The sequence below is a fragment of the Myxocyprinus asiaticus genome, chromosome 1 (assembly GCF_019703515.2).
Source record: "Myxocyprinus asiaticus isolate MX2 ecotype Aquarium Trade chromosome 1, UBuf_Myxa_2, whole genome shotgun sequence".
Classification (NCBI taxonomy): Eukaryota; Metazoa; Chordata; class Actinopteri; order Cypriniformes; family Catostomidae; genus Myxocyprinus; species Myxocyprinus asiaticus.
Genome location: NC_059344.1, coordinates 4,860,757 through 4,873,377, shown reverse-complemented (window position 1 = coordinate 4,873,377; position 12,621 = coordinate 4,860,757). Strand labels below are relative to the sequence as shown.

At 41.9% G+C, this 12,621-nt stretch overlaps 1 protein-coding gene across 4 annotated transcripts in view; it reads right to left on the bottom strand.

The window, feature by feature from the left end:
- Positions 1–12,621, bottom strand: part of LOC127441298 (multiple PDZ domain protein-like) — a 117,905-nt gene that overhangs the window by 73,376 nt on the left and 31,908 nt on the right. For all 4 annotated transcript variants that reach the window (XM_051698534.1, XM_051698544.1, XM_051698553.1 and 1 more), the window contains exons 9-13: positions 12,084–12,212; positions 10,416–10,604; positions 8,816–8,918; positions 6,245–6,333; positions 5,448–5,655 (exon numbers count right to left, since the gene is read on the bottom strand). In XM_051698534.1, the coding sequence (XP_051554494.1) occupies positions 5,448–5,655; positions 6,245–6,333; positions 8,816–8,918; positions 10,416–10,604; positions 12,084–12,212 (718 nt within the window). The remainder of the gene's footprint in view (positions 1–5,447; positions 5,656–6,244; positions 6,334–8,815; positions 8,919–10,415; positions 10,605–12,083; positions 12,213–12,621) is intronic.

Sequence of the window (12,621 nt, the reverse complement as noted above, 5' to 3'; positions counted from 1 at the left end):
TACAATGGAAGTCAATGTGGCCAATTTTGGGAGGGTTTAAACAGAAATAAGAGGCTTATAATTTTATAAAAAGCACTTACATTTATTCTTCTGTTAAAACTCATTTTTAAGTAATGGATTATATGTAATCCACATTATATAATCAGATTACAAAAATAACGTTCTTGTAGACCTCATTTACACCTGGTATTAAGATGTGTCTCGGGTGATCCAATCACATGTGGTCAGGTGAGACACATCGTTGTTTACACCTGGTCGATTAAATACATCTCCTGTGACCACTTGTGTTCAGATTTCGAGGGGTGTGTCTCTGATATCTTGACGACATATATCAATCACTATGTCATTGTGTTACTGCATGATAACAAACTCATAAAAGACAAAGAAAGGACGAATCGCAGCAGTTGACTGACAGGTGAGGGGTGGTGCTTCGTTGCTGTCCAGGATGCATTCAGGACCGATTAGCGTTTTCACATCAAATATGACATGGTCACATGCTTTTTTGACCACATTCGTATGTGGATTTCTGATCTGAACACGAAACATTTGGGACCCCGTTTAGACCTGTATTTAGCGCTGACCACATGTGATCGGATATTTTAATATCAGGTGTAAACGGGGTCATAATCAGACTACTTTTATGGATTACATTATATAATTTTTGTCATCATACTGGTGTTAAATGAGTGTTAAGTGATACATAATAGATTTAGTGAAATCCAAAATGTAATCCAAAAGTAATGAGATTAGATTACCTAGACAGTGTAACTATAAAATCACGTTACTGATTAAAATTTTAGTTGTGTAATTTGCAATCAGTACCGAGTTACATTTCAGAAGTAATCTAACCAACACTGGTAGTAGTTTGATATTGTACCATGGCCGGGTCTAAGGGGGGCTTTTCCTTGTGCCCCCCAGAAACTTCTGATGCACCCTATCCCTGGAGGATGTCAAAACGACCATGTGGTAGTAGGGGCGTGTTCGAGCGCTGGCTTGTGAATGGAGAGCGAGATCGGGAGATGACAACGGCAAGGATCATCAGTAATTGTCTCTAACAGCTGTTTGTCATTGCAGTGAGAGTGGTGACGAAGTTAAAAGCAAGCCAGACACCAGTAGAGGAGGAGAGAGATCCGCACACTCACCCGCTGAGCCTGTGTGGCATGAGAGTGTTGTGAGAGAGTGTTTTTGTTCTGATTAGTAAATAAACATACCATTTGAGTTGAAGTTCACTGTTCCTGATTCCTCCTTTCTCACCCCAAGAACCCGATTCTTTTATTATTGGTGCCAGAACCCTGGAAAAAAGAAGGAAGAGTGTCGCCATGGAGTCCTCCCCATTGGGTGAAGTCATCCGTAACTTGTGGAGATCCAGGAAACTGACCACCAAGCCCTCCTGGCTCAGAAACAGAGATTCCAGGAACTCCTCCAGGCCCAAGCGGAGGACCGGCGGGCATGGCGGAGCTTGATGGCCCAGGATCGATCCTCAGCAGCGGACCCGGAGGCAGCGACCATGTCTCACCTAAAGAAGGCCATCCTTCAGAGGGTCGGGCGTACACCGGAACAACACCGCCAGTGGTTCCATTCCCTGAGCTGGAGGAGGTCGGCCTCCCATTTGTGTACGCTAAGCTGCTCCATGATGCCTGTTGGAGGTGGGTCCTGGCCTAGTAAGGTTGCGACATCGAGGGTGCGATAGATTTGATGGTACTGGAGCAACTCACCACCCGTTTGCCAAGGAGAACTGCGGAGTGGGTCTAGCGCCATCGCCCATCATCGCTGAATGATGCCATCCAGCTGGCGGAGGACCATTTGCTGGCCTTTCTGGGGGCCAGAGAGCCCCCCTCTCCATGTCTCTCTCTCCCCTCTTCCCCCTGCTTTTACCCTTTCTGTTTCCTCCCGTCCAATCCCTCCTCCCCGGAGATGGGGAGTTCCCCCTCTGAAACTGGATCCCTGGCTGCGGAGTCTGCGCAGCCTGCCAGTTCACCCTGTCCCTCTCCACTCTTACTCACAGGTCGACAGATCCACCACCGCGGGTGTGGGCATGGAGTCTGGGCCGGTGTGCTTGTGCTGTGGGGAGCCCGCTGATGGAGGTGGTGACCGTGGTGCGGCTCACCAATGTGCCACAAGCTGCCCCCGATCGAGCTGGGATGTATCACATACCTGTGAGTACCAAGGGGGGTACATACCAGGCCTTGTTGGATTCAGGTTGCAGCCAAACCTCCATCCATCAATGCCTGGTTCAAGACTAAGCTTTGGGTGCGAGTCAAAAGGTGAAGGTAAGGTGTGTGCATAGGGAGTTCCATGATTATCTGGTCGTGACTGTAACGATTCAATTCCGGTGGCAAAAGCATTGTGTCGAGGTGCCGGTTAGTCCCCGCCTAACCCATGCGTTAATCCTGGGTACGAATTGGCCAGTGTTTACCACTTTATTAAAGGAAATTTGTGCAGAGTGTTGTAACAAAGTGTCTCGGTGTGGGGTTTGTGATGCGCTGGTTGGGGAAGTGGAGCCAGGGCCGTCTATGTCAGCTCCGCATCAGGATGACGTAAGGGAGGGGGAAATCTCGACTGCCCAGACCTTAGAGAATTCGCCGCTGGGATTTCCCTCTGGAGCAGACATGAGACAAGTCCCTTAAGTACACCTTCTACCAAGTGAAAGTGATTGATGGTCAGCATCTTCAGCCAGACAATCGAACTCTCATATCTATATTTTCTATTATAAATGATCAGTTGTATCGAGTGATGCAGGACACTCAGACAAAAGAGGATACAACCCAGTTGTTGATACTGAAGAGCTCATCATAATCCGATGGTGGGTCACTTAGAACGAGAAAAAACACCAAACCATCTAATGACCCGTTTTTATTGGCCGGGCATTCACTGGGATGTTTACAGGTGGTGTGTGGCATGCCGTGAATGTCAGCTGGTGAATCCGCCGGCCATCCCAAGTGCACCATTGCGCCCGCTCCCTTTGATCAAGGTCTCCTTCGAAAGAATTGGTATGGACCTTGTCGGGCCATTAGAGTGGATGGCACGTGGACATCACTTTGTGTTGGTTCTGGTGGACTACGCAATGTGATATCCAGAAGCAGTACCTTTGCGCAACATTTCAGCACGTAGTGTTGCGGAGGCACTCTTCAGAATTATCTCCTGAGTGGGGATTCCGAAAGGGCACTACTTTCATGTCACGTACACTAAGCGAGCTGTACAAATAAAGGCCATTAAATCGATTCGGACAAGCGTGTACCACCTGCAAACGGACGGCTTAGTCGAACAGTTTAATTAAACCCTGAAAAATATGATTCGGAAGTTCATGCACGAAGATGCCCAGAATTGGGATAAGTGGCTTGAACCCCTGTTATTCACAGTTCGAGAGGTCCCTCAAGCCTCCACGAGGTTCTCCCCATTTGAATTATTATATAGGCGTAAGCCTCGCGGTGTCTTAGATGTCGTGAGAGAAAATTGGGAGGAGGGACCTTCAAACAGCAAAAATGTTCTTGACCTGAGAGCAAAACTCCACACACTGGGACAATTAACACAAGAGAATTTGCTACAGGCTCAAGAACATCAGTCCCAGCTGTATAACAGGGGAGCTCAGCTATGGGAATTTACACAGGGAGATAAAGTCCTTGTATTACTACCCACATCAAGCTCTTAATTACTCGCAAAGTGGCAAGGGCCCTTTGAGGTCACACGGCGAGTCTGGGAAATCGATTATGAGGTTAAATGAATGGATAGGGGTGGAGCACGGCAAACTTACCACCTCAACCTCTTTAAACCATGGAGGGAGGCGGTCCCCGTGTTTGGCGAAGGTTGTTCCAGAGAGTGAGGAGCTCGGGCCAGAGGTGAATGTAAAAGACAATTGAGGCACCCCAGTCACTTGCAGAGACAACCTCTCACCATCACGGACGTGGCCCGGTTGCAAAGAGAATTCTCCGACATATTCTCGCAACTTCCCGGTCGTACGAACCTCATAGAGCACCATATCCAAACAAGGGGTAGTGGTATGTAGTCGTCTCTACCGATTACCCGAATACAAAAAAAAGGGTGGTTCGGGAAGAATTAAAGGCCATGCTCGATATGGGGTTAATAGAAGAATCCCACAGTGACTGGGCCAGCACGGTGGTGCTGGTTTCCGAAGAGCAATGGCTCAGTCCGGTTCTGTGTGGATTATAGAAAGGTCAACGCGGTGTCTAAATTTGACGCGTATCCAATGCCTCGTATTGACGAAATACTCGATTGGTTGGGCGTGGCTCGTTTTTATTCGACACTGGATTTGACAAAGGGATATTGGCAGATGCCCTTAACACGAATGTCCCATGAGAAAACAGCTTTCTCCACACCGTTTGGCTTTCACCAATTCATGGCCCCTCCATTCGGTTTGTTTGGAGCCCCGGCTATGTTTCAGCGCCTTATGGACCGAGTCCCCAGACCGCACTCTGCGTACGCTGCTGCCTATCTGGATGACATCATTATATACAGTAATGATTGGCTGCGGCACATGCAGCATCTGAGGGTGGTTCTGAAGTCGCTGCGGCCGGCAGGACTCACGGCAAACCCCAAGAAGTGCGCAATTGGACAGGTGGAGGTATGGTATCTGGGATTCCAGTTGGGTCAAGGGCAGGTGTCCTCTCAAATTGATAAGACCGCAGCGAATGCAGCCTGCCTGAGACCCAAGACCAAAAAGGAGGTGAGACAGTTCATGGTGGGGGTATGTGGTAGTGGGGGCGTGGGGGCGTGGTCGAGAGCTGGCTTGTGAATGGAGAGCGAGATCGGGAGATGAGAACAGTAAGGAACAACATCATCTCTAACAGCTGTTTGTCATTGCAGTGAGAGTGAAGATGGAGTTAAAAGCGAGCCAGCCCCAGTAGAGGAGGAGAGAAACCCGCACACACACCCGCTGAGCCTGTGTGGCATGAGAGTGTTGCAAGAGAGTGTTTTTGTTCTGATTAGTAAATAAACATACCATTTGTGTTGAAGTTCACTGTTCCTGATTTCTCCTTTATCACCCCAAGATTCTTTTACAGACCAACTTTGTAATGTTGTAATTCATCTTGGAGCTGGTTGGTTGGGTTCATGACTTAGATCTCTTTACTGAAGGATTTTTTTCAAATTCTTATTGAGAAATTGAATGGGAAAAATACTTCTGGAACCAAGACAACAAACAGAGGGTGGTCACTGTTGCGCTCTATAGAATCTGCCACCAACTAGCAAAAAAGTTATGTAAATTAAAGGCCATTTCCTGTAAAAAACAAAAAAAAAAGGATTTTTGTATGTCCCACCCCAACTTCCTGTTTCAGCAGGAAATACATCAACACAGTAAAGAAAATAGCATTCGTTAATCAATTTCAAGTGGTGTTTAAATGGACGTGAATGATGCATATAAACAGCTTCATTGGAACACTCGTATTTAGAAAGGTTAACAGTCAGATTATTGTGCATGTAACAATATTTACCGTGTTTGTCATTCATGCGCTCCATCGTTGAGTTTCTGGACGCACCAGGGGCAGGTCTGGTCTCCATGGTTACAGGTATGATTGGTGGGAATGCGTCCTCTGGTTTAAAGCCGCGTCGGACCAGTTTCAAGTGTACAGTCTGACCTGTGTGTCTAAGAACCTCAACAGCCTGCTGGTTAGTAAAGTCCTGGATATTCATACCATCTACCTGCACAAACACAAACAATCACACATGTGCATTGTATTAGCCTTAATACTTATCTCATTCACCTGCTGTGATCATATGTGAGACATGCATGCCTATCAGGGCTGGAAGGTATAACAGTACATACTGTCAAAGTACCTTTAAGAAAAGAAAGTTCACTCAGCTGCCAAATTAGAAATACTCTTGGGCTGCTATTTGCTTTGCAGGCAATAGGTAAATCAATAAAGCTCCTATCTACTTGAATGGGGAAAGATCGAATCTCCAAAACTGTTTGTCAAGGTTCTATTCAATAAAACAAACGTTAAATCACCAATAAATATGGAAATATGTTCAAATACAGAGCATAACGTGTTTAAAGAACTTGTTATTAATATGGATGGATGGATGGATGGAAATGCAGTTACTCATAACGTGAGTTTGGTCATACCCCCCACCCCTTATGTATACAGTATACACATTTTCACTAATACACTCACACAAAAACAGAAAAATACCTTCACCTTAGAATATGAAAAAGGAAAGCTTTTTTGTAGAAAAGCACTGTTATACAAAGAGGAGAGTACAGAGTGGTATTCTTTGTGAAATAACTCACAGCTATGATCTGATCCCCGACATGAATTCGCCCATCTTGCTCCACGGCACTGTCCCTAGAAATGCTCTTCACGAATATCCCGGAGGGCTCTACAAGAGGAAATTGCATGCAGCAAAGTTTAAATGCCGCAAACGTGAAGCAGGGTATTAGAATCAGCTTTCAGGCTGATATCTTCCCAGAAACTCATGGCTGTCAGGGACAGCAACAGTTTAGAATATTTGAAATTAAGTATAACAAAAGTCCTTTTACATGCAGGCTTTATACTCTCACTCTCAAAGCTATTTTTTAATAGAACAGTTTCTTGTTCGGTAAAAACCAAAGCCATAACATTACTTGCACTTAGACCAAAAGCTTTAAAAAAAGATTTTGTCATGATTTTGTGATTATAGATAATTAATATTATCAAACCTAAATAAACACACATATACAGACCTTAATAAACAATAAGTGATGCTTCCTTGTGCTAACCTTTCAGCTATGATTCTAGGGTTCCTAAGTTCCAGTTTCGAAGATGTTCTGGGTGGTTCCTAGGGTGATGTTAGGTGGTTGCTATAGCACTGCTATTGTGTTTTTGGGTGTTCTAAAAGTTTTTTTAATGTGTTGCTATACAGTTGCTAAGGTGTTCTGAGTTGTTGCTTTCGTGTTGTTAGGTGGTTGCTGTAGTACCGCTTTGATGTTGTTAAGGTGTTCTGAGTGTTTTCTTAGAGTGTTGCTATGCAGTTGCTAGTGTGTTCTGATAGGTTGCTAGGAGGTTGCTTACAAGTCCAAGCCTAAGAGCCCACCCCCAAGTCTCAATGGTAATCTAGTCTCTAGAAATGACTCAGGTACCTCCTTTAATGTAATTCTACACCATTTTCACTCAGTTTATCGTCTGCCAGACGAAAATCGTCTCGTAACTTAGAAAAGCAACAGCCAGTGATTACTTCAGAAATGTAATCTGATACTGATTACAAATTACACGACTAAAATTGTAATCAGTAACAAATTTTAAATGAGACTTTATAGGTAATTACTTTTAGATTACTTTTGGATAGTTCATTTTATCAAAAATGTGATCATGTAATCTATAAAAGAGTATTACAAATTGATATAATATTACAATTATGTAATGTAATACAACTACAAGTACTTGATTTTTGTAATTTGATTACGAAATCCAGATTACATGTAATCTGTTACTACCCAACACTGGCAACATCACATCTCACAGCACATGTTTACATTCTGCATTCATGGTGCTAATGTTAACGCTAATATGCTAATGCTAATATTAACGCTGATATGCTATACATGGCCATATTACGCACCGTTTACCCTGTATTACTGTATTTTATGATGAATTTGTTGAATCCACATAATATCATGAAAAATATTTTAATATAATATTTTGTTTTTAAAGAAAGACATTACTACTGCAAAGATAGGAGTCACTCTATAAGTAAGTGTGAATGGATTACGGGCTACATGAATGAAGCAGCACAACAAGAGTGAATTGGTACTTAAGAGAATTTGAGCAGATTTGGTTTCTTTTGTAGACTAATTAAAATAAAACATCTGCATGACATGGTCTTGAAAACAATGTCTCTATTATTCACAGTAGCTCCATCTTTAATTTTTGATGGGAATGACAACAAGCCTGTGAGGGATAGACTTACAGTCTGTTCAATCAGTTGTGCTGTTGTTGAAAGTGTTTTGGATTGTCCCGCTGACGAAACATCTTTCCAAGATATTTCAGTTGACAAAGAAAGATGTGGAAAATGAGATGTGATTTAAAAGCTTTATACACTGGATGCCATTGTAAGCCTATACCTCAAAGCCTCATTTTCATTCATGTCAAAAGGGCCAAAGATGGCACTACGGTGAATAAGGTCTATTATGTGAAGAATAATAGTGAAGAAATGAACCGGAAAAAGATGTAGGGCTCAAAATAGTTTCATGAGTTCGCCTGCCCATATAATCTTTGAGTGATGCAGGTAAAACTTATGTGGCTTGCTGTCTGCAAAGGAGGGGCTCGAGGATGAGGCTCAACTCGAGCACTAATTTACCCCCCTTTTGGGACTAGTGAATAGATAAGGATAGCTATAGAGCAGGAACTCTTAAAATAGGGAATGGCGATGGGGAGGTGGAGGGATGCTAAAAGGACTGTCGCCAGGGAGAGGTAAGCAGCGGCTTATATATTCTATAGCTAATTAGTTGATTAGATGGGCAGATTCCTCCCAAACCTTCGTTTATTAACTTAATTTAAGCACTAGGTCTCACCCACTGATCGTGCCATGTTGCACCAATGGCAGTAAGAAGGTGTTAAAGGCTGGTACGAAGTGTTCCAAAAAGTTTCGAATGATCGCAACAAACTCAAAAACACATCTTTTTAGCCAGACTTTGTTTGAAATGACATCACACCCAATCTTCAAAAGGGGTTTGTTCAGATCTCTAACCCCAAGTATAAATCTTAGAAAGCACCACCAATAAAACCCCCTCTGTAAATTCATATTCAGATGTTGTGTGTGCTCCATATCTTGTAATATTCATTCATTAGTGAATATTGCACATCAGTGATATTCAAAAGCTCACCTGAGGTTTTGTCCCCCACATATCCAGCGATGGTGATGCCCAACCCCTGAGCGTTCTTCGTCAGACTCACATCAAAAGCATCCTGTTCTTCTTCCTCAAAACCCTGATACCACATGACAGAATAAAAAAGTGAGCTGGCTGACTTAGTTGGTCTAGGTTTTCAAGAGGTCTGTCTCACGAAGATGGTTTCAGTGGCTACCCAGGTAAGTTTGCATTTAGTTTGAGCAAACTTTTTCAGTCTCATGAAAGTGGGACGGTCTTTACTGGTGTTCATTGCCAAAGTAACATTTGCTATGCGGCTAACCTGCTTTAATGTTAATCATATACTCAGGATCAAACTCTGCATTGACAGACGATTTATAGTGAGCGTTCACCGAGACCACTGAACTCGATCTAAACCGGTTTGGATCTGTTTGGTTTTGTGAACCTGAAACCTACTCTAAAACTCTGAGTTTGTTCAACTCGCTCTGTGAGACAGGCCACAGAAGTATTGATGGAGTTCTTTTCTGTACAGATAATCATGGTGCCGTTAAAATAGAGAGACAAAAGTATGCTGCAAGTCCCGCTGCCTGTTTGATGAATCTGCCAAATTGGAAAGCAAAATAACAAATGAGAACCATATAATATGTATAATGTAGTTTCTTCTAGACAGCAATGAGATTAAATGTAGCACACAATGGAGACTTTTGCTGAAGTCTTCTGTCTCTCAGATGTTTCTCCTGAAAAATTGACCCCAGAAATATTTCAAGTGTCTCCTCAAGAGTTTCAGAGGAGATCTCAACAATGCCTCAAACTGTGCGCAGAAATGCCAAGATGCCAAAATCTTTAATCAAAAGTCAGAGATCTTAGTATGAACTCGAACATTTCCTATGATCTAAACTATGTGTCCACAGTCATTGTATAACCCTTAATTATCTCATTTTAGGAGAAAGATCTAAGACAAATTAAAACTTCATCAAAACACAGCTAAGAAATGACCAAAGTTCAGCCATGCAACTCTATGTGGCGCAAGTGGTTCTTTGAGCTTGTTATACAATCGGCTCCCTCGGTGTAAGCTGATTGGCCCTTTGACATGTAATCGGGTGGCCAATCAACTTGCATCTCTTTCTTTGTGTAACATTTAATTTACTTAGTTTTGCAGAGAAGCCGGTTTCACTGCAGTGCGCTGCGAGAATTTTTCTCTAAAACCCACCTCCACCCCAGCTCCGCTTGTCTAGATCTGCTACATGGGGTTTGTTTGTAATGTCTATTTGTGCAGCAGCATTTAACACATGCTCGATACAGCAAGTCATGCATTTTGTCAAATTGTACTGCAGCAGCAGAATGTCTACATGCTTAACTCTGTATGTCTGTGTACTTTGTAGCAGTAACATGTCTGCCAAGACCAATATCCTGTCAATATGTCATACCCACATTAACATGCTAAATCTTTCCTAGAGTGGTCATGACTGAACTCCATTAGGTCTCCTAAGCCATTAAAGAACAAAAAATGTCATCTGGGTGAGTCTGTTATCACACTCAACACAACTGTGTTTCAAAATCTCACATTTTTGATACATTGTTCAGGCTGGTCTGTTTATGAATGTGCATGTTTTGAAACCTGTTGCTCGGTGACGGTTGGCAGGGAGATATGAACAGGTGGAGCATCGTCCACCGTCGCGCGGCTGATGAGCAGTCGGACTCTGTTGCCACATTGTTTTAAGACCTGAGCAACCTGCTCACTGCTCAGACCGAAAAGATTCGTATCACCGATACGCAGGATGTGATCCCCGCTACGTAAACGACCATCCTGGAACCAAGGAGAGATAAAGTTGTTTTTATTATATTGATATTTATTGTTCTTAAAACACATTTTGTCTTGTTTTATCAGATGTTGTCACTTGTTTAAAGGTTCACTCAGTAAAAAATTTTTTTGTGCAATCTAGGACTTACTGTGACACCTAGTGGTGTGGATGCAGCATTATTCAAAATCAATAGTTTTCAGTTACAGATGCCATTGTAGAAATTCTCTTTTCACAATCAGCCATGATTAATTTAATCCATGAGTGAAAGTGTCCAATAACAGGGTAGTTACTGAGATTAAGTGAGTAGTATTCGGCTGGTCATGTGATTCTAAAATGGCAGCCCCCATGAGGGTGCCCCTGCCCCATGTAGAATAAAACAGCTTTATAAGGTTACTGATATGATTAGAGTCCTCATCTCATGTGAGCGTTCATGATGTTATAGATATGTTTCAAAATTACAATTTATTTCTTTAGGAGTAAAACTTTTTTAATGGGGAAAAATTTACTGAGTGAACCTTTAAAGCTTAAACTAAAGTTAGAGTGTTAAAACAAGTTTAAACAAATCTATTTAGCATGAAAGAATACACCTATACACTGCGAAAAAATAATCTTCTTAATTAGTATTTTTTGTCTTGTTTCCAGTAAAAATATCTAAACATTCTTAAAAGAAGATTTATGTAATTGAAAAGCAAAATGGCAAAAGATATTAATTATTAATTATTTTCAGAGAATTCTGATAAAATTAAAATTAAACTATACACTTAAAACAAGAAAAAGAAATCTGCCAATGGTGTAAGAAAAATAAAATTGTTTTCCCTATGAAATAAGTATATTTTTTCTAATCCCTATGACACATAGTTAGCATATAGTTTAATACATTTAATAAAAGACTAAATATCTTATGCCATTTTGCTTGTCAATAAATGTATCTTGTTTTAAGAATGTTTATATATTTTTATTGGAAAACAAGACAAAAAAATATGAATGATTTTTTGGCAGTGTATCAAAAAGGACCACTGTATTACCATGTTTTTGGAAATGTACCATGCCAGTCCCATAGTATTCTTTGAAGTAACTTGGAGTACCATGTAAATACCTTCTTGAATATGGTATTCGTTCATTGTCATGGTACACTGTATATAAAAGGACTATGGCATTAAGATCACTGTATTAGTTGTTTCAATTAAATTGATTCTGTTTCAAAGATATTTCCATACTTTGACTGGAAAACAAGACAAAGATTAACAATAGGATTTTTGCAGGATACACTGCTGGGGCTTAGAAGTGTTTCAGCTCAAAGCAAGCAAAATGGATAACAACGCCAGATTGCCAACGTGCTTAAAGCCAGACAGCAGACGCAGTCATGTTACCGTCAAGGGACGGGTGACCTTCAGCTCAGGGGATCGTACTGGTGCATAAAAATAGTCAATTGTGGCCATAAAGTGTAAAATGCGCAAGATCCGAGTTCCACTGAGCAAGCTCACTTGGTCAGCGATGCCTCCAGGTAAGATGGTTTTGACAACAACGCCGGTGGTTTTACCGCCAACAATCCCGAAGCCCAAACCAGTTCCATCGTTCACCAGCTCGATTGTCTCTACATGAGTCCAGTGGGTCTAAAAAGACAAGAGCGCACACACACACAAACAAAAAATGCATTTGGCAAACAAGAATGTCAAAGATGATGAACAGAAAGTCAAATTCACTGAAGAAAAAACAAAACATTTCTTAATGTGCATTTTTGTCTTATTTTCTAGTACAAATACACTCACCAAGCACTGTATTAGGAACACCTGTACACCTACTTATTAATGCGATTATTTAATCAGCAATTGTGTGGCAGCAGTGCAATACATAAAATCATGCAGATACAATCAGGAACTTCAGTTAATGTTCACATCAACCATCAGAATGGGGGAAAAATGTGATCTCAGTGATTTAGACCGTGGCATGATTGTTGGTGCCAGATGGTCTGGTTTGAGTATTTCTGTAACTTCTGATCTCCTGGGATTTTCACGCACAACA